This window comes from Gobio gobio, assembly GCF_949357685.1.
Source record: "Gobio gobio genome assembly, chromosome: 23".
NCBI classification, from domain to species: Eukaryota; Metazoa; Chordata; class Actinopteri; order Cypriniformes; family Gobionidae; genus Gobio; species Gobio gobio.
The window spans coordinates 32,716,810-32,736,398 of NC_137119.1; the positions used below are offsets into that span (position 1 = coordinate 32,716,810).

The 19,589-nt window shown below is 38.6% G+C and overlaps 1 protein-coding gene across 1 annotated transcript in view; it reads right to left on the reverse strand.

The window, feature by feature from the left end:
* Positions 1–19,589, reverse strand: part of vav3 (vav guanine nucleotide exchange factor 3) — a 90,357-nt gene that overhangs the window by 15,643 nt on the left and 55,125 nt on the right. The window contains exons 13-21 of the mRNA XM_079805812.1: positions 19,271–19,356; positions 19,002–19,134; positions 17,677–17,786; positions 14,589–14,690; positions 13,866–13,963; positions 11,716–11,738; positions 11,043–11,076; positions 4,999–5,129; positions 450–515 (exon numbers count right to left, since the gene is read on the reverse strand). Of these exons, the coding sequence (XP_079661938.1) occupies positions 450–515; positions 4,999–5,129; positions 11,043–11,076; positions 11,716–11,738; positions 13,866–13,963; positions 14,589–14,690; positions 17,677–17,786; positions 19,002–19,134; positions 19,271–19,356 (783 nt within the window). The remainder of the gene's footprint in view (positions 1–449; positions 516–4,998; positions 5,130–11,042; positions 11,077–11,715; positions 11,739–13,865; positions 13,964–14,588; positions 14,691–17,676; positions 17,787–19,001; positions 19,135–19,270; positions 19,357–19,589) is intronic.

Below are 19,589 nucleotides of genomic sequence, written 5' to 3' on the forward strand. Positions count from 1 at the left end.
TGAAATTCCACTCAACCTGATTTTCATACAGTATTTTTAACTTGCAGCTCAAGAAAAAAATCTGCCCCACTTTACTGTATCTTTTTACAACCACAATTGGTTTTCTAAATGCACTCGTAAAGATAATCTAACATATTTTTTCTTAACATGACTTGTACATAATTATGACAGTAAATCATCTTGCTAATAACAGCGTGTTATCGCATTCTGTCCACATTCCGGCTATTCACATGACAAACCAGCATTACATTAAACAAACACTAAGACCAACACCCACAATGCACCTGTGATTCAAAAACAACTCTGAAGAGGTGCTTGCATACCTAAACCATTCGAAAACAACATGCACACAAGGACAAGCCTACCTTGCCTTGATCACATTTGTTTTTGTTTGGCAGAGAATAAAGAATGTTTTTAGCATTTCAATATAATCTGGTATTTGTACTCACACATGGGCAAGGCTTCACTGCGTCGCTTGGAAAGAAGCCAACCTCCTTAGTTGCCAGGACTTTACCCTGAAACCATGGCAGATAATTACATTACGTTCAGCTGGGCAACTCCTCCTCAATAATTCAGTAACAATTAGTACTTAACACGAGTCACGACACGCTACAAATTTACAGCCGAGAGTTAATCAGAGCTGAAAAAGTCTTGGGAGAATATAGGAAGAATACCAGGAGAATGGGGAAACAATAGAATATATCCAGCAGTGTTGAAAACAATTATAAAATAAAAGAGAGAGAGAAATTAATACTTGTATTCAAGGATGCATTAAATTGATCAAAAGTGACAGTGAAGACATGTATAATGTTACAAAAGATTTCTATTTAATAGTGCTGGGCTATCGATTAATCACATCCAAAATGTAATTTTGTGTTTACAAAATATATCATATTTTGCAGTATTGCCGTTTTTACTGTATTTGTTATTAAATACATATAGCCTTGATGAGCATAGGATATTCTTTCAAAAACTTTCCAAACTTCTGACAGGTACTGTAGTTTTTAGGGGGTTTTTTGTTTGTTTATTTAATACTTTCACTAAAACTGAAAAATGAAAAATGTTGCTTTGGCAACTAGATTCAATATTTAATTCATGTTATTCTATTCGAAAAAAAAAAAAAGTCTGTTCACAACAAAGACCCTGCTCAATACTAATGTCTTTCCAATCACCACAAAATATATAGGCCTACTTTTAGAGCACAAGTAATGGAAGCAAATTTGAAGAGTGAGAAAGTCTGCTCACCATAATGTTCAAGCTAAACTGTAAATGACGTGCAATCTGCATGTTTATCTAATTGACAAATAATTTATACTCAGACGCTTCAAGAATGACCTCAAATAAAACGATCATCCGATAAAGCTGTCGCTGATGTAACAACAACTGATGGTTCTCCTGTCGGTAACGCTCGGATCTTTCCCTTCCTCCTCCTCAGACGGTCTTCCAGGGAAACGTAGAAAGTGCATTTCTGTCTCATCTACCTCTTCCTTGAACAAATTTGATTTGTAAGTGGATCCTTAAGCACACCCCCTCCCCAATGCATTTAGCGCATTGACATTTTATCAGCACTCATGATGCCGCCCCACTATTGGTTGTTGCTCAGATAAGGGCCTAATAATGATTAAACTCATAACCCGGTTAGATCAAACAGATGGCAACCAAAGGCCCAAATGAAATTACAGTGAGTGATTGCGTTTGTCTAGGCACCAGAGCGGCAATAATTGTCTCCGGGTTACCGCGGCTACGAGGGCTGTGATCATCCTTTGCTCCGTCCGGAGCTGCCGCGGGACGCTGGATATTACGAGGTCTCAGGTGACACGGGCGGTGTAATTTTGCATGAGCTCAAATTGAATAAATCAAACAACTTCCGGGTGTATGGGACAGCTGGGCGTTCGGAGCCTGTAGCGGATGGCGGTCTTAAAATGAGGCAGAACGAGATTAACATGTTAAAACAGAGCTGTGCAGAAGCGTCCTGGACAGCTGGACCCGTCTGACGGAGAGGGATGTAGGGGCATTCGAGTGTGTGCCAGGCTCTGCCAATTCTCTGGCTCTCTAGATAATCATTGGCTGGTTTCCTGACTGCCTTGGCACATAAATAACCAGAGCAAGAAGAGTGGCCATCAAGATGAACTGCATGTTCTCTGGTGTCCCATCCCAGAAGTACATTTTATTGTTCAAAAGTTGCACTTTCATAGTTCAGGAAACATAATTAGTCAATTGCTTCATTTAAGTATCAACTTTGTCTCAGGTGTGCCTCCTTAAGAGTATTAAAAAATACAATTAATGTGGGTACGTTTTATCCTTCATAGAATTTGAAAACAAATGCTCAAGTTTATATTGAAATCTCTGACTTTTAATAACTGGACTTTTGGCAAATATGAGTACAGTGTGTGACACTGGAGCCTTACGGCAAATGTGACTTGACCAAGTACAACATGTTCCTGGATCGACATCTTTGTTGATCCTGGAGCAACATTCCAACCAATCAATCCGATTTGAGGGACGAGTTTACAGTTTATGTCAAGTTTAGGCTTACAACCAGGGTTAAATGCTTCTACATCAAATCATTTCCCTCTGATTTCAGGGATAAGTGATGGGTAGGGTTAGGACTAAATTTTCCAATTGGAATGTTTTTCCAGGATCAACCAAATATGTTGGATCAAGGGATACTTGGATCACGGTACCAGACTTACTGGGTCTTTTTCTCATGAGAAAAATCAGCAGAGACTTGGACCCCATCCCAAATGGCTCACTTCCAGATGATACCATGTGCCCTTAAAGTCCACGAGGCAGTGGCGTGTCACATTTGTTATTTTAGGCTTCACACATTGTGTTCTATGCAGCATTATCACCAGTGTGTGGACAATTGAAGCGATATTTAGGACAGGGTCCATGTAATCACTTAAAGGAGTAGTTCACTTTAAAATGAAAATTAGCCCATGATTTACTCACCCTCAAGACATCCTAGGTGTATATGACTTTCTTCTGATGAACACAATCAGAGTTATATTAATAAATATCCTGACGCTTCCAAGCTTTATAATGGCAGTGATGGGGTCCATTGAGCTCGAAGCTCAAAAAAGCACATCCATCCATAATCAACATGCTCCACACGACTCTGGGGGGTTAATAAAGGCCTTCTGAAGCGAATCGATGGGTTTTGTAAGAAAAATATCCATATTTAAAACTTTATAAAATAATATATCTAGCTTCCGCCAGACCGCCTTCTGTATTCAACTTATGGAAAAAGCGTAACTGGCACGACGTATCGCTAGAACGTAGCGTAAGCATTTTGAACTGCGAGAGATGTTAGACTTTCTGGGTAAGTTGAATACAGAAGGCGTATATTTATTTATATAACTCATCGATTGTGTTCATCAGAAAGAAGAAAGTCATATGCACCCAGGCCCAGTTCAACAGGGGTGCTAAGCACCCTCAAACACAAGCAAAAGCACCCTCAGTTGATACTGTAATAATACATTGGTGAAACAGATTTGTCAGATTTGCACATTTGTGTTCGTGCTCTGGAGAGCATCAAATGCCTCCATTACAACATGTTTTTGCAGCGGTGAGTAATGTAGCCAATCACAGATAAAACATTGTGATCTCTCGAACGCGAAGTCTAATCAGAGGTAAGTTAGTCAGAATCTCACCACTCTTAAAGTTTTTATTCAGTGCTACATCAATGCAGGCTCGCGAAACCTCTCTTTTAACAAAGTCAAGACTATGTAGCTAAACTCTAAAAAATGCTGGGTTAAAAACAACCCAAGTTGGGCTGAAAATGGACTAACCCAGCAATTGGGTTGTTTTAACCCAGCAATTGGGTTGTTTTAAGCAAACATTTAACCCAACCGCCGGGTTAAAACGACCCATTCCCTAAAACAACCCAATTGCTGGGTTAAAACAACCCCTTCACTGGGTTAAAACAAACCAATTGCTGGGTTAGTCGATTTTCAACCCAACTTGGCATGTTTTTAACCCAGCATTTTTTAGAGTGTAAGTAAGAGATTTATTGTGCATTGTTGACAAATACATTTTTATAACGGAATTTTGTGAGATTGCGATGTTTTACATTACATATTGTCCCCAAAAAAAACATTAATATGCAAATTGAAAACATGTATGGCCATGTTTACACGCATATTGCATAAAGTAAAATGATATATCAAATTATTCTGTCATATCTTCCATAACATAATCTTTATACAAAGTTTGGATAAAAAAATCCCATTGTTTTTGCCTATTCATGTCTTTTAATTTATATATATATATATATATATATATATATATATATATATATATATATATATATATATATATATATATTCTGTAACCGGGCCTGTATACACCTAGGTGAACTACTCCTTTAACAAGCCCAGTTTTGCAACTAACTAAAATAAATGAAGTTTAATTTTAAGTACTAAAACTACTAAAGTAAAATTGACATAAAATAAAGCTAAATAGTAAATAAGGAAAACTTAAGTTAATTAAATGTAATGCCAAATAACTGCCATAACCTTTCAACTAAATGCATATTTCTTATAAAAGTATAAAAGCACAGTAGGAGAAAAAGGTTCATAGGAAAGTGATTCGATTATACTCCAAGAAAGAGTTAATCATTCATCTAAATCTATTGTGATTTTCTTTTGTGTGGCTCATACCAGAGCACTGCATGTGCAGCAACACCTCCTATCAAATGAAAGCGTGACAAATTCAACCTGTCGTCAAGCGCGTGTCTGCTCTCTGGGTGTTGTGCTGGTCTGTGTGTTTTTGTATGGCTATGAAACCTAATTCACAACAGCTTTCTTGTGTTGAAAAGGGGTTGGATTATTTAGCATTTCACAGTCAGTCACGCTTAGCAAAGCATAACAACACAGTCGCTCGGCCTTCGCCACAAACACGAGAGACAATCAATTAGCAGCTGAACACATGCTAGAGCCGTTCCTGCAGGGATGTATGACTTGAAAAGTTTATGATGAGCGAGTAAAACTGTCTCACCTTCCACCAACAGCTGCGGACGTTCGCCTCTAACAGCTCGATGACGTCACCAACCTGGATGTTAAGCGGTGGGCCGCTAAGGGGGCTCGGGACACCATAATAATTACGGATGACCTGCATTTTAGGTAGACCTGGTAGAAAAAAACAGAAAAATTGTTAAAATAAAGCATTGATGTGTTTGTGTGTGTGTGCTATATTGTCAACAAGCATGCTGAACTTTGACAGAGTGTCATTACTGCATGTTTTGACACCCCGTCACATAAAGAACAGGTTTATTTACGTGACGCAGAGATCGTAAATCACCACAGGTGACAGAAGAATCACGTCAATCCATCATAAAGCTGTCAGCGAGCTCATGCTTTGTCTCAAAAGTTTGTGCAGTCATGCGTGCGGTGCATTCATGCAGACAGTCTGCAGAATCCTGCATTTATGCCATTCCTTGATCACGTTAGTGAATCGGATACAAAATAAAACTGAAATAAATAAATGTACACTGTTGTTCAAAAGTTTGGGATCTGTAAAATATTTTTAGGCAGTTTCTTATGCTCACCAAGGCTGCATTTATTTGATTAAAAATACAAAAAACAGTAATATTGCTAAATTTTATTAGAATTTAATTATATTATTATATATAACATATATATTTTAATATATTATCAAAGCAGAATTTTCAGCATCATTTCTCAGTGTCACATGATCCTTCAGAAATCATTCTAATATGCTGATTTGCTGCTCAACAAACATTTATTATTATTAAAAAACGTGTAATTTTTTTTAATGATTGAATAGAAAGTTCAAAAGAACAGCATTTATTTTAAATAGAATCTTTTGTAACATTAAAAATATCTTAACTGTTACTTTTGACCAATTTAATGCATCCTTGCTGAATAAAACAAAAACAAAATTCTTACTGACCCCAAACTTATGAATGATAGTGTTTAATGTTACAAAAGCTTTCTATTTCAGATCAATCCTGTTCTATTGAACTTTCTATTCATCAACAAATCCTGTGGAAAAAACAAATGTACACAGCTGTTTTCAACATTAATAATAGTAATACGTGTTTCTTGAGCAGCAAATCAGCATATTAGAATGATTTCTGAAGGATCATGTGACTGAAGACTACTGAAAATTCAGTTTTGTATCTCAAGAATAAATTACATTTTAAAATATTTTCAAAAATTAAATAGTTATTTGAAATTCTAATAATATTTCACAAATTGGTTTTGTATTTTTAAATCAAATAAACGCAGCCTTGGTGGCAAAAAGGGCCAAATCTTACCAATCTCAAACTTTTGAACGGCAGTGTAAGTAATAAAATGACTAAAGTGAAATAAAGCCAAAAGTAAAAGCTAAATAGATATATTAAAAAAATAATAAAAATGACAAAAGCACATACACTTCATAAAAGTTTATAATTTAACATATTAATAAAACGTCTCTACACACACTAGCATTTAAAACCATAGCTGGCCTTTTTTCTGCTATTCCATGATCATTTTAGTGACTTGAATACTAAAGCAAAAATATAAATAAACCGTGCTATCAGTGAACACAATTCAATCTTAGGGCCGTGACACTATCAGCCAATGCCGCGCCTGCCAGGCTTGTTTTTGCAGTCGGCTGTAGTCAGACTCACATTGGTGGCAATACACCCGGGCGGCGGGCCTTTGGTGAGAGAGATCGCTCTGATTGACTGCTCAGATTAGACGGCCCAGACAGAAGGCTGTTCTAATTTTACGTCATCTTTCCTGAGCATTCCAATATGCAAATATTTTCATAACAAAATAAGCCGCCTCGAATGAAGAAAGTGATCAGCATTATTGATATTCGCTAGACTGGGTAAACCCAGCCTGATCTGCCGGCGATTTGATTTCATCTGGAAATTAATTTCTGCTTCTGTTACACTTTTGCAGGAACCAATCACAGACTGGCTTATCCACCTGGATATTGGCGGGTTTAACACGATGAAGGATAGAGAAGCGATGGGTCGTTGCCCTTTGATCACGCCTCTTGTGGTCTGATTGGTTGAAGGACTATCCAATTGCGTACAGAGTCATTTAATTTATGCTCGTTTATCACACCTCTTGTGCAGTAGAAAATACATAGCAGACTCCCCAGACCAATGTTCAATCTTAAATTGACAGACAAGATATTCGCTGCTTTGCTTACAGTTTGTTTATCTGCAGTCCTAGTTTCGGTTTTTCTTTTTGAATGACAAATATAGACTATTGACACCTGCTGATACAGACATTTATATCCTTACACGCAGGTGCAGAACGCAAGTGCTAGTTGGCAGTCAGCTGCAGTCTTTGCTGTGTGTTCAAGCGCAGCTTTTTGGCCTCGAGGTGACAACTCAATCGGCTTTCGACGCTGCTTGTTCTTTGTTGTCGGCTTGGTGTGTCATGGCCTTTAGCAAATTCCCCCTAGTGTGTGCGAAGACCAGCTGACCACAGACATCTCTGGCTATTACCCTAATTAGTATAAAACATGTTTTTATTCATTCAAGTAATTGCAAGCACAGGTCTCGTGCCACGGGGAGAACTGCGCCGAGCGGACAGCCGTTCAGACGCTCCAGTGAGCTATGAATGAGTGTGTTTGTGTGCACAGGGCTGGTTTGCTGAAGGGTCAATAGTGATGGTCTCAGCTGGTTGCTTCAGCTCTATATATTCTGCCGTTCTGATGATGAGAGGCGAGTGTAGACTCTCTTAATGCAACCAGCTGTGGCTGAAGCCTTCCAGCCCAGCAGATCACCCAAGGCCCTGGGCCTCCAAGCGCAGCTGGCTGCCTTTGAAGACGCTTTAAAGAACAGCGTGAGCTTGTGCTTCTCTGCAGGGAAGAGTCTTGCCGGCATGCTAAGCTAAGAACCTCTGTGCACAAGGGCACAGAGTCAGCACCAATAAACACTAAAATGCATTTTTGCATCCAAACAGCTCATAAAAGGTCACCTGTATGTGCCGAAAGAAAACAAAACTGCAAGTTGAAGTGTTTACAATACAAAAGAGCTCACTTTTAAAGAGTAACAACACACCTCCTCTCAAAAAGCAGCACTATTTGAGGTATCATTTATGCACAAAGATATGAAATGACTGCACATGAAATAACAAATTTAGCTGAAGTGAACAAACATGGTTTTTTAGAAAGGCTGTTTCTGATGAAGACAAATCTAACAGCGCTGAACAGGCAGGAAGGAACTACTTTAATTCAAACGGAGAGATTCCCATGACAGCAAACACTACACAGAGAGCTTCTCTCACCGTAACTTTAATGAATCTTCCGACCCCAATATTGTGTGGGATCAGGAGGCCTCTCACGGATCCACGCAGACAGGGCGACTTAACAGAAATATAATGAACTCAGGAGTGGGTGTATCGTGATGTGGTGAGAAACAGCCACTTGCAATTTAGTTTGATTCACTCGTTTATTTCAAATATTCATGAAGCTATTAAAAACAATGGCGAGGGAGGTGCATCGCTCCATCAGCATGCAGACCTGCAGTCACTCCCCTGATATCTGAACCTGTGTCCCAGGTGGACATTTATCACCTCTTGGGTATCGATTAAACTATCAATGGCGCTGTGAAAACATAATTAAAGATAATGTGGCCCTCTTTACGACAGACTGATGGGTGGAACGACTGCTGCTGAACACTAGCGATGTGAGATCGAACATGTAGTTGAGATGGTGAAAGCAATCTATCTCAGAGTTTCTCGACTGGCAAGACTGTTTTGAGTGGGTCACGTTGCGTGTGTAGTCAAAGAAACAACAAAAACTTATTTAAAAATGTTCTTCTGATGTGAGACTTTTATTTTGAAAGACGTGAACGGAAGATGTTGACTCTTCTGCAAAGACAGAACATGTTTTTCCTTCCCAATGCCAACATTTGCATTGTTTTTCTATGAAAATGAGCTCGATTTTTTGGAGTGTCTCATGCATGATACGGCGTTCTAAAAACGTGGCTCTCAAGTTAAAAGAAGTTACATTTTTAAAAAATAAATAAAAAACGTCTACCTATTTGACCGACCTACCTACCTTAAAGGGATAGAAATGTACATTTTGTCATCATTTACTCACCCTATTTGTAGAACACAAAAGAAGATATTTTAAAGAATGTAGGTAACCAGACAGTTGACGGTAGCCATTGACTTCCATAGTAGGAAACAAAAAATCTGGTTCAATTGTCAACTGTCTGGTTACCAACATTCTTTAAAATATCTTCTTTTGTGTTCAACAAAAGAACATTTTTTTGTTTGGAACAACTCGAGGATGAGTAAACGATGACAACATTTTCATTTTTGGGTGAACTATCTCTTTAAAATAAGTTATCTTAAAATAAAATACAAAGGTAATGTAGGTTTTTAAAACCTCCCATAATTTACACCCTGGTTGAAAGGCATATTTCGATCCAAAGGTGTTTCTGTAAAAACTCCCATTAAAACTCATTAAAACTAAAAAAAAATGATCAAGTGTCGGTTAATTTAGATTGAAATGGCCCAGACTATTTGGGAGCGGTTATTTATGGAAGCTTGTTTCTGTCAGGACCACTATCGTCAAAGATGATTGATTGACTATTAGCATACAGTTTGGATTGGCGGTATGGTTCTTTTCTGGGCAAGAACTCCCTGCGCATCCAAGCAGCCTAGCATGGATAAGAGCAGGGAGGGCAGCAATAACCCCTCAAAGGGTAAACAGAACAGAACCAACATAATGTATTTGCACTAATGTAGTCTGATTCAAGGGGAATCAGAATACCAAATCCTGACTGGACGAGAGGAGGAGCTGGGGATGGAGGAGGGTAAATGAGCTCTGGAGAAATGCGATAGCTGCTGATAATACTGAAGGATGCTGTGATAGACATCGTTTTCCAATAGGTTGACAGCTGACAGTCAGCTGATGCAAGCTTGACCTGCCAGAACTGCCGCTATACGCTTGATTTCTGCCACGGATGAAAACTATTTAAAAGATAATTGTGACTTTTTATCTCACAATTCTTTTATCTTCTTTTTTCTCAGAATTGTGAGATATAAAGTCCAGTTCTGAGGGGGGAAAAGACTGACTTTTTTATCTGAATTGCGAGTTTATATCTTACTATTCTGAGAAAAAAAAAGTCAGAATTGCGAGTTATAAAGTCAGAATTGTGTGATACAAAGAGTTTTTCTAGCAATTGTGACTTTATATCACGCAATTGCAACGAAAACAATCAAAATTGTAAGATAAAAAGTCGCAATTACCTTTTAAATTTTTTTATTCTGTGGCGGAAACAAGCTTCCATAGTTATTAGTACAGGAAAGAGTGGGGAGGTTACATAAAAGAAAAGATTCTTAATGAATACTCTTCTGTGGAGGCCTAAAGTAACTGTGCTAATATAGTTTAGACAGAGGGTCAGGGAAGCTCACACTTCTGAACTGAAGAAGCTCTCCACCGCTTAAGACGCCTACATAATACAATTAAACTGAGTGAACATTCACTGGGAGAAGTGGGTTAAGTATTAGGCCTATCTCTGCTAGCAAATGGAGCAACGGTGGTTAAATGTCTTCGCACATTGTGTTTCCCGCTCATATCTGATTTACATCTGACACTAAACACTAGTTACGTGCATGAGCTTGCCTTTACAACAAACGACAACACTACGCCTCAATGACTTCTAAGAATATGCAATCTGGCTCAGATTAAAGAAGTACGTAATGTACAAGACTATGCATGTTTTGATCGCTTATGAAACCCCAAAGCCATAGCAATGACGAAATTACAAATTTCAATGCAGGGCATGCCAATCTGTTCACCTAAAATTCAATCATCATATGCATTAACATTAACATGTCATTCCAAAACTAAACGCTGTCCTCTTTTCAGTAAATCACAAAAGGAGAATTTTGAAGAATCTTAGTGTCCAGAGTTACCACGTCTTGCATTGGAAATAGTTTCAAAAACCATCCTTTTGTGATCCACTGACATAAATAACACATACAATAAGTCATTTTGCATTCTTTAAGGGATACGTAGTTCACCCAAACATGACTAACCAGCATGTGTTTGTTATTTACCTGGATCTACTCCACGACATGGTGTTTTTCCAATCTGTAATCACAGTAAATAAATCGCATGATTCATACTGTTGCCACTCACTGGCATTGCAATGCATTAATGATTTGATAATTAAGTAAAAGCACAATTAATCTCATCATTAACTTTGACAAGTAAACACGGTCACACCACTGCGCAAAACACGTTCATCCAACAAATGCACAAAAAATGGAGAACGCAGAATTTCCTCTATGCAATTTACCATCAGTGTTGAACTGCACTCTGGGCAAATTCATGTCAATATCCTTATTACATGCTATATAAATGACATTGGGTTTGTTATTGCAAAATGATGACCGTGGTGTTGTGTTGCAAGCGATGCAATTAATAAAACTGGTGCGCAATTAAATAAATGCACAATCCATAACATATATATGATTCTAAACGGCAATGAACTCTGGGCTAGAAACAAAAAATCTCATAATGTTTTCCATAACTAGTGCATTAAATTTTAATAAAGTAATATTTCTTCAATAACAATTCCATGAATAAAGCTGTAGCAACTTTAAAGTGCATTGTAAAAGAGAATTTTCTTATAGTGCTATTGTACTCAATAGGAGTAAATGAGGCCCTGCAGGGCAGAACTACATCACAGATTGACTTGAAAAGGAATTATTTGAACAAAAAGCTCACCTGTGATCCGAAAGAGCTGGAATCTGCAAGCATGTTGAAGACAGGCATGGTTAGAATGAATCTACACTTTCAAATAAACACACTGTACAGACGCTGTCATTAGAGTGTGTAGAACACGGTGTGCTGTGAACATTTACGATTTGTTTTGCTACGCTGCAGGTACCTGACAGCTGCCCGAGCTAAATTGACGTGAGGGGCCGGACTAGACAGAGTTATGCACCAGGAGCCAGTCTCATTGGCTCCCGAGGGAGAGGCTGGGCCTGTACTTGGAGTGTACAGTGAACTTTGTCCTGTTGCACTAGCGAACACCTCAAGAGCTAGTAACACACACACACACACACACACACAGAGGCGTAGACGCAGGCGTGCACATACAAACACAATGTGGAATCTTGTGTACAAAACAACAAAGAGGCCAGACTTGACAAACACACACCCTCCTCGTGTAACTTTTCACACTAATTTCTTTTTCAGTGGCTGGAAATTTCCAGTGAAAAAAAATCTCCATTGGTCCTTTTATTGGGTTCTCAAGAATTCTACAGCCTCAAAATTGTTCAGCTCACCCATAAAAATCTAAAAAGTTGTTTACATTAGGTGTGTGTGTGTGTGTGTGTGTTATTCTGGTCTGCTATTAATATATTTAAAATAAAATATTTCGAAAAATAAATAAATATTGACTTTACAGATCATTGTTTGCAATCATTTTGTTTGGAAATATGTTTTTGCATTTTTAAACTCTTGGATGTATTAAATGCGTTAATATATTGACTAAATTAATCAATTAATCAAATAAATTCCACAATCCCTGCTTGCATGTTGAACAACTAATATTTAAAGCCACCATATGTAATTTTTCATCGCTTATTCAAAACAAGGGCGTAGCTTGATGACGCATTGATTTCGTGGAGCTTTTATAATGCCGCAGACGAGCGCTTCCACTTCTTCCGCTCATGTGTGTGTGAGGTAACGCAGTGCTGTTTTATCATATTAGATACATTATTTGAGTGTGTTGAAAGTTATGTTATAATGCAACTCTGAGTGTTCGCTCGGCGGCTGCTATGAGACACTTGTTGCACACTGCAGTAAGCTAGATTAATATTAGGCATGGTAAAACATGGTACTCGTGGTAAATCATAAACAATAAGACAAACTGTGTTGAGCTATATAACAATTAGTTTTCTGTTGATGAATGTATCCAAACAGTTGCAAAACACATAATATATTAAAGCATCTTTGGTGTCTCCATAGTTTCTACATGGTCCGTGTCCTGGTTAAAATTGCTTATTTCTCTGGATTTAAAAATTCTTGGAAACATCTGGGATAATGTAAGTACACAGGTCAACAAAATATATAACATAGTTCTAGTGGTTTTTGGTTATTTTAATCCAAAAATCTTACATATTGTACCTTTAATAAAAACTGCAAACAATCTAAAAAATTAAAAAATCTGCCATGGTAAAGGTAGAATATTTCTACGTAAAATAATCTGATCTGTCCCTTTTATTGTATGGCCTAATGCCCTAGAAGTCAAATGTGGTTCTGCAGAATCTCACATCGTCCTTCCTGTGATGAGAGATAATGAGCCCAGAATTTTAAGAGTTGAATCTACCAGAATCCTTTTTGTTTTTGATTTGTTTGTTTTTTTCACGTTCTGTGCATATTTTGTTTTGTTTTTATTGCTAGCTTAAAGCACAATCAAATTAGCTAATAGGACATGGGATGTGCAGAACTGATGGGAGTTTAGAGAGCTCAGCTGTGCCTAAAACCGAGAACAAGGAAATTCTATGGAGGCCTGACTAATGCATAAAACAATAAGAAGTGGCACTGTTGGCAGGCGCACACACGCATGCATACATCAGGAGTTCAGGAAGGCAACCAAGCCTGTTCGTCTGTTTGTCATCAGACATCGTGCTTATCTATGTGGCCTAGGTTAGATTATTAGGAATCGCTGCGTGTTGGCAGCTTTTATTGGCCTGTCTGTTACACTACAGCGTACTGTAGGTCAATCATTAGTGTGCAGCGAGGTAAGACGACATCACATAAAGCTGAAACATGAGCCAGAGGCCCTAGCGCAGCTCTGTAAATAGATGATTCATACTGTGCAAGCACAGAAATGGCTAGAATGAGTTTGTTGTGAATGGGGGGCTCACCGGCACTGCTTTTGACACAGACGTCCACCCTGCCGAGACACTCCTTATGGGCGCCAGCACCACATTTGGAGCAGAGGTAACCTTGATAGAAGACTCCTCTGAGAAGATAGATAGATAGATAGATAGATAGATAGATAGATAGATAGATAGATAGATAGATAGATAGATAGATAGATAGATAGATAGATAGATAGATAGATAGATAGATAGATAGATAGATAGATAGATAGATAGATAGATAGATAGATAGATAGATAGATAGATGGACGGACGGACGGACGGACGGACGGACGGACGGACGGACGGACGGACGGACGGACGGACGGACGGACGGACGGAGAGAGAGAGAGAGAGAGAGAGAGAGAGGGAGAGAGGGAGAGAGAGAGAGAGATTAACATCTAACATTATTTCCATTACATTACAAAACTATTCAGGAATGATCTACATGTGACTGGGGTAACCAGTAGTGTTTCTTTAGCCACGCCCACATACTCTGCTCTGATTGGCCTAATTCGGAAGTCATCTAAGTGATGATGATCCATACAAACCCTTGATTTACCACTATTGCTCTATCTTTCCCTCTCATGTGATCCATACAAACCCTTGATTTACCACTATGCTCTATCTTTCCCTCTCTCACTTACTCTAGGTGCAATATTGATCTCATTACAGTGCATTGTGGGTATACTGTGTCATTTCACAAAGCTTCAACGGTGAGCTCACCTCAGCAGCATTTCACACGAGCTGCAGGATGTGGTCGTCTCAAAGGTGTGCATGCGGAACTCATGGAAATTACTTTTCCCGCTCTCTGGACAGATGTTCGATCTGTAGAGAGAGAGAGAGAGGGTGTTAAAAACAAGACTGAAGACTTTGCATAACGTAACTCGTGAACACAGAACCGCTTGTTTCCACATGAAGTCTGCTCCCTCCATCCTCTTAAAATACATAAGGGTAACTAAATATTTGTATTTTCTGGGAAAAAATGTTAATGACTAGCTATTTGACTAGCTGTTAATGGATGCTATTTTTTAACCAGATCCCTGAATGTACAGCATATATAACACATAACAAAATGACATTTCCAACTAAATTCTAACTAATTATCTGTTTTATATTATTATGTAGTGTCGCTGTCTTAGCATGGACCACTAATTACAGCATCAGCAGGGCAGGAGTCATGATGTCGTCTGTGGCTCTATTACTGTTTTATAGTCCAAGACCCTCTCGATCCATCTTGAATAACCCTTGAGCGGCGAGTGCCCTCATAATAAAGGCATTAACAGATGACGGACAGATGAGAGAGCTGTCTGTGCGTGCTGATGTCATGTCATTAGCGCTCGGAGTGTGTAACAGCACTGAGAGCCAATCAGCTTTCAGCTGCAGACTGATCTGATGACACATGACAGAGAGAAAGAGAGCACTGACTCACCACTGTTCGCCAGAATTAATGAGCACTTCAGATAAATCTGTTAAAAACGTGTTATCTAATTAATCAGAGCCCTGTCTCCTGTCTTTGGTGCATTACTCTTTTTTTCTCCTGTCTTATTCCAGTGGGGTTTTTTTTTTTTTTTGTGGATGTGCCTTTTTTGGATATATATGACGTCTGAAATTTGGTACAGTAGATCACTTGTCAGATGGTTTATTGTGTTTTTCATCTGCATTTTACTGATTGTGGCTGTCATCAGCCAGGATCATAAATATATTTTCTCTCGCTCTGTTTTTTTCTCATATGTACGCTGTGGGATCACTTATTACCTTAGTATTTCATAATACAAAGATTTATTGAATCTCTGATTCTCCTAAGAATAGTGAATAGAACCAAATTAAAGTGAAGGAAGTTAAAAAGCTACTGGATGGGTGCAAATAACATAGAAGTCATATGATAGAAAAGAGGATTTATCTTGTGAACTGAGAAATCAACTTTCCCTTGAGCTTTTGATATATAAAAGGTCATGGTAATATAAGAATATCCTGTAAGTTTCAGAGCTGAAAACTTCCTTGTTAGTCAAAGAAAAGCTTTTATTGACACCAGGCCCAGCAAACGATCGATCTCAGAATGTGCTAGGCTCAACAGAAGAAGAACAACGCCTGATTCTGTAGCCCCGCCCACCGACTCATGCCACTAACATATCACAGGCCTACACGGAGCTAAACCGGATAGAATTTCTAAACATACCATAAGCTTCATTCCAATAGTATGAACGCATGGATGAACTTTACTTTTAATGAATATCCAGCTCACGTGGGGAAGACATTGCGTGTCTGTTCTTTCATTTCACCGGATTCATTTGTAAACAAGAGACTGGATTTGCAGAAGGATGAGATTAAGCACACTTATGTGATAGTATTGCATTGTTACAGATCGTTTGATATCTATTGATTATGTGTACGTGTCTAACTTAACATTAGCACGCTGTCATGCTTTATTGGTGGTGTTGTTGGTTCATTGCGAATCGGGATCAGACTCGGACATGTATGGTCTAGGGCTTGCAAAGCCCAACGTCCCGGGGCTATGTGTTTTCCAGATGGGCTAACAAAACGTAAATCTTAAATAGTGAAATAACATTCCTTTATTGATGTGCATTGTTCACTCTCTTGACTTTATATTTGAAGGAAAAATACAATCGCGGAAGTTTTGATCATGCAGTCTGCAAAGTACTTGGCATGCGCGTGTGTGTGATGCACGGTTCACGCTTATATCCACAGATCGGGCGGGCCAAGTAATACAAAAATAACATTCCAATCAATCGCGGGTGGATAAGAGATAAATCATTGTGTTTGTTTGATAAAGAAATTTTGCGTGCCCTGTGGGATGAATCATTTCAGTTGCCGTTTCTCACACGCGTTCAAAACAATTTGTTGTGTAGCCTACTCACAGGGGAGCTGAAGCTCATTAAATATGCAAAACTGTTATCCAATCCTAGCCGTGGGCATTTGCTTCCAAGTCTTCAGTGCAGCACGCCCAACAAAGCCCAGTGTTTCTTGAGAGAGCCTCAAAACCAGGGTAGAAAATAGCCTATTACTTATTAGACTTATTAGACCACAGTATAAAAAAAATTAAAAGCCAGTTAATGAAATCCTTTAAATAAAACTGATTGGTGTACTGTGTAGAAATTTTCTAATGTGTATTATGACATTAGAAACCACCCATGTTTACAAATCAAAACAGAATCATTATTATTATTATTATTTACATATAGAACTCTTCTGCAATATATATAAATTCTGCAATTCTGCAAATTAGCGTGAGAGCGCAATTCCAAAAAAGTGCAGATTTGCATCTTGAAAGAAACTCCTATAAATGCATATGCAATAAGGTCAGCCACAAAAATAATTGTGTCCACGCCTTTTCAGCGTGATTTTTCACAGAGTGTCTTTAGTAAATCCTGACAGTAATTTTTTAACGCAAAAAAAGAGGGTTTTGCGCGGGCGCAAGCTGTTAGTAAATCTGGTCCTATATCTTTTTAAAAACACCCAAACTTACAAAAATAAAAGGAAAAATACCTGGTATATTGTCCAGTCAATCTGCAAAACTGAACCAACCACTCTGAGAGAAGGAAAACCCTTTGGGTCACATTATGTTTTATAAGGTACACCACTGCAAAAATGCTTGGCTAAGCAAGTCTGTCCTCGTTACTGTTTGTTCTGTAGTAAAAATATACACTAATGGTGTTTTAGTCTTGAATCAGTGCCAGGACATACTGTCATAGCTAAATCATGTCTTTGTGTCTGTTGTCAAGACAGATAGCAAACCTGAAAAACAGCATAGTGCAAACATTCATAGGTCATACTGTCACACACACACACTCACAATGCCATGCCAAACTGCTCCAGCCATTTCTTCTTTAGCTCCTTGGTTTTGAAGAAGAACTCAAAGCCGTTCTGACCCTGGTTGTGTGTGAGGTAGAATCCGTGGCACCACTAGGAGAGACAGAGAAGGCAAGGACATCCATGTTATAAATGCAAAACACACACACACACACACACACACACACACACAGAGAGAGATAAGGCAAAGACAAAAACTGTTTTAAGGCTGTTTGATGCAAAACATCAAAGATGCTCTAACAAGGATGAGAGTACAAAGCATGATGGTGTGAGGGGGTCACTGTTGTTTATGCAAGACTGATGAAATGCTACTATCAAATCTAGCTGGATCATCCTGTTATCATCTGTTGGCATCGTGCCGATGCTTACATCATATCACAACTGATGTAGAACAGATTTCATCACTTGGAAGAAATGACAGTGGACAGACAGATAACAAAAACTGATCAGTGTCAACAAATGTATAATGCAGTTCAATAAGCAGTTACGTATCCTGACACTAGGCCTGTCTGTCTTAAATCGTTTGTTTAAATTAGAGATTTGGTTTTATGAATTAACAAAAAATTTGATTTTTACATTTTCTTAAGCAAACGTACGTGGTGCCTGCAACAAATTTTGCCGCCACTATGCAAGGGGGCTTTTAGTGTGTTGCTAAGTGGTTTCTAAGGTGTTCTGTTTCGTTTCTAGGGCGTTGCTAAGCATGCTAAGCCTCTATGGTCTGGAATTATCATGCTTTTTATATCCCGATATTATGTACGCTACTGTTCAAAAGACTGATAATATTTTATAATGTAATTTATTCGTGTGAAGACAAAGCTAAAATTTCAGCATCATTACTCCAGTCTTAAGTGTCACATGACCCTTCAGAAATCATTCTAATATGCTGATTTGCTGCTCAAGAACATTTATCATTATCATGAAACAATTAATATTTCTGTGGAAATTATACTTTTTTTCAGGAGTCTTTAATGGATCGAAAGTTCAACAGAATAGCACACACACACACACATATATATTTCTCAATGAATTCTTGTAATATTTACAGAATTATCTAACCAATAATTGTCCTGGCAAAGAAGCATGTAATGTATAGTAACACACGACATCATGTTTTCTAATTTAGCTGTGTCTGGTGTCGGCTGCGTTCGTTAGCAGTCGCTAGACGGTTTTTAATAGGATACACCATCTGTGCAAATGAAAGCTGCTCTACTGCAGCAACTGATTATGGCACGACAGCATAACAGCACATTTGAACCCTCGGCTTTGAAACAACGATCTTTGGAGGCAATTAGGAGACCGGCTGCACACCTTTCGGTTTTCTCTGTCTGAGGTCGGGTTGTTGGTGATCTTGAAGGAGTGGAGGTCAATCACCTCCTTCATCTCGTAGTTATCTCCGCGTCGTTTGCATACGATCACGGCGGCGTCAAACAGAAAGATGTGCCTGCAGCAGGAAAAAAAAGGCAAAGATCAAAAGAGAAAGAGAAAATAAAAGAGTGGTGCCTGAGGGTGACACCTTCATAACCCTTAGGCCTTAGTAAAGACCGGCGGAGCAGTATTCCACACTTTAATCAGCTCACCTGTCTTGTTTGGCTCGTTTGTCGACTGAAGCTACTCGCACTTCGCTGTCACCTTTCGGTCTCCCGTAGTTACGGAGAGACTGATTCTGCGGAACACAGGGCAAACTCAATGCAGACATGCTCGTATACTACTAGGGGTCAATGTTCTTGAGTTAGATGATTCTTTCTCCAAAAAACCGTTCAAAGCTTCATGCTGTCTCTGCTTAACATCTTTTAGCAGTGTTGGGGAGCAACTAACTAAAAGTAGCCATGCAAATCAGTGCATATTTAGTAGTCTGACACCATCTCGGCTGTTTTTAAAACAGTTCTGCTTTTCCAG